General features: G+C 57.2%; 1 protein-coding gene across 1 annotated transcript in view; it reads left to right on the plus strand.

Annotated features, from left to right (window-relative positions):
- The window catches only part of lipib (lipase, member Ib), a gene marked incomplete at both ends in the record, with an annotated part of 17,026 nt that overhangs the window by 1,519 nt on the left and 13,007 nt on the right, over nucleotides 1–2,500 (plus strand). The window contains 3 exons of the mRNA XM_079234183.1: nucleotides 1–134; nucleotides 264–655; nucleotides 2,427–2,500. The exon at nucleotides 1–134 is cut by the window's left edge and continues 40 nt beyond it; the exon at nucleotides 2,427–2,500 is cut by the window's right edge and continues 35 nt beyond it. Coding sequence (XP_079090309.1) covers nucleotides 1–134; nucleotides 264–655; nucleotides 2,427–2,500 — 600 coding nt within the window. The remainder of the gene's footprint in view (nucleotides 135–263; nucleotides 656–2,426) is intronic.

Below are 2,500 nucleotides of genomic sequence, written 5' to 3' on the forward strand. Positions count from 1 at the left end.
CGGCGAGCAGACGGGTCACCAGTCTGCGACACCCGGGAGTCCGATGTCGTGGCGTTGCCTCAGATTAAAGTCGATATCTGACGAGCGATTCGTAGATTTACAGACGTGTGAAGTCGTGTTTGTCCGGGGCGGAGGTAGCCAGGTGATGAATAATTATGGGAACTTTTAAAGAACATTTCCAAGGTGTATTCGCCTCAACGACATTCAAGTAGCGTCGTTCCTTCGCTCTGGTTTCTGACCCACGGCCTCTCTCCTCGCTGCAGGTCAGGAGCAGAGCGGCGAGGCCGAGTCCTGCGACAACTTCACGGACCTCTCCCTGTCGCACTGCTTCATGGGAACGCACCTGTACGTGCGGCTGCTGCTCTACACGCGCTCCAACCTGGACTGCGGCCGCGAGCTGCAGCACCACCGGCCGGCCTCGCAGCCGCTCTTCGACCTGTCGCGGCCCACGGCCTTTGTCATCCACGGCTACCGGCCCACGGGGGCGGCGCCCATCTGGGTGGATCACCTGGTGCACCTGCTGGCCGAGCAGCAGGACATGAACGTCATCGTGGTGGACTGGAACAAGGGCGCGGCCAACCTCAACTACTTCACCGCCGTGAGCTACACCCGGGAGGCGGCCTACAACCTGACCGGCTTCCTGGTGACCATGCAGGTGAGACGCTCGGTGTGTGAGGATGCCGTGTGTGAGGGTGTGTGAGGACGTCGTGTGTGAGGACGTCGTGTGTGAGGACGTCGTGTGTGAGGACGTCGTGTGTGAGGGTGTGTGAGGACGTCGTGTGTGAGGACCTTGTGTGTGAGGACGTTGTGTGTGAGGACATTGTGTGTGAGGTGTGTGAGGGCGGCGTGTGTGAGGACCTTGTGTGTGAGGACCTTGTGTGTGAGGACGTTGAGTGTGAGGACCTTGTGTGTGAGGACCTTGTGTGTGAGGACCTTGTGTGTGAGGACGTTGAGTGTGCGGACCTTGTGTGTGAGGACATGGTGTGTGAGGACCTTGTGTGTGAGGTGTGTGAGGACGCCATGTGTGAGGACCTTGTGTGTGAGGACCTTGTGTGTGAGGACGTTGAGTGTGAGGACCTTGAGTGTGAGGACCTTGTGTGTGAGGACCTTGTGTGTGAGGACGTGGTGTGTGAGGACGTTGAGTGTGAGGACCTTGTGTGTGAGGACCTTGTGTGTGAGGACCTTGTGTGTGAGGACGTTGAGTGTGCGGACCTTGTGTGTGAGGACATGGTGTGTGAGGACCTTGTGTGTGAGGTGTGTGAGGACGCCATGTGTGAGGACCTTGTGTGTGAGGACCTTGTGTGTGAGGACGTTGAGTGTGAGGACCTTGAGTGTGAGGACCTTGTGTGTGAGGACCTTGTGTGTGAGGACGTGGTGTGTGACGACGTTGTGTGTGAGGTGTGTGAGGGCGGCGTGTGAGGACGGTGTGTGTGAGGACGGTGTGTGTGAGGCCGGCGTGTGTGAGGACGGTATGTGAGGGCGGTGTGTGTGAGGACGTTGTGTGTGAGGACATTGTGTGTGAGGACGCCGTGTGAGGACGTCGTGTGTGAGGACCTTGTGTGTGAGGACGTCGTGTGTGAGGACCTTGTGTGTGAGGACGTCGTGTGTGAGGACCTTGTGTGTGAGGACGACGTGTGAGGACCTTGTGTGTGAGGACCTTGTGTGTGAGGACGCCGTGTGTGAGGACGTCGTGTGTGAGGACCTTGTGTGTGAGGACCTTGTGTGTGAGGATGTTGTGTGTGACGACGCTGCGTGTGAGGACCTTGTGTGTGAGGACCTTGTGTGTGAGGATGTCGTGTGTGAGAACGCTGCGTGTGAGGACGCCGTATGTGAGGACATCGTGTGTGAGGACATCGTGTGTGAGGGTGTTAGGACGCTGTGTGTGAGGACGCTGTGTGTGAGGACGCTGTGTGTGAGGACGTCGTGTGTGAGGACCTTGTGTGTGAGGACGCTGCGTGTGAGGACGCCGTATGTGAGGACATCGTGTGTGAGGGTGTGTGAGGACGCTGTGTGTGAGGACGGTGTGTGTGAGGACATCGTGTGTGAGGACGTCGTGTGTGAGGACCTTGTGTGTGAGGACGTCGTGTGTGAGGACACTGCGTGTGAGGACGCCGTATGTGAGGACATCGTGTGTGAGGGTGTGTGAGGACGCTGTGTGTGAGGACGCTGTGTGTGAGGACGTCGTGTGTGAGGACCTTATGTGTGAGGACGTCGTGTGTGAGGACCTTATGTGTGAGGACACCGTGTGTGAGGACCTTATGTGTGAGGACGTCGTGTGTGAGGACCTTATTTACCAACAAAAAAGACTCAAAGCCTTCAGGTTTAAATATCACCACAGTTTTTATTCCGTCTAACAGATGTTATTGTCCATGCGTGATGAAGACAAATAAAACAGAACGTTTTCCTCTCTTGATGACGCTGCGCAGGAGGGAGGAGCCTCTCTGAGCTCCGTCCACCTCATCGGCGTCAGTCTGGGGGCTCACCTGGCCGGGTTTGTGGG

This window comes from Taurulus bubalis, assembly GCF_910589615.1.
Source record: "Taurulus bubalis genome assembly, chromosome: 18".
In the NCBI taxonomy this organism is placed as follows: Eukaryota; Metazoa; Chordata; class Actinopteri; order Perciformes; family Cottidae; genus Taurulus; species Taurulus bubalis.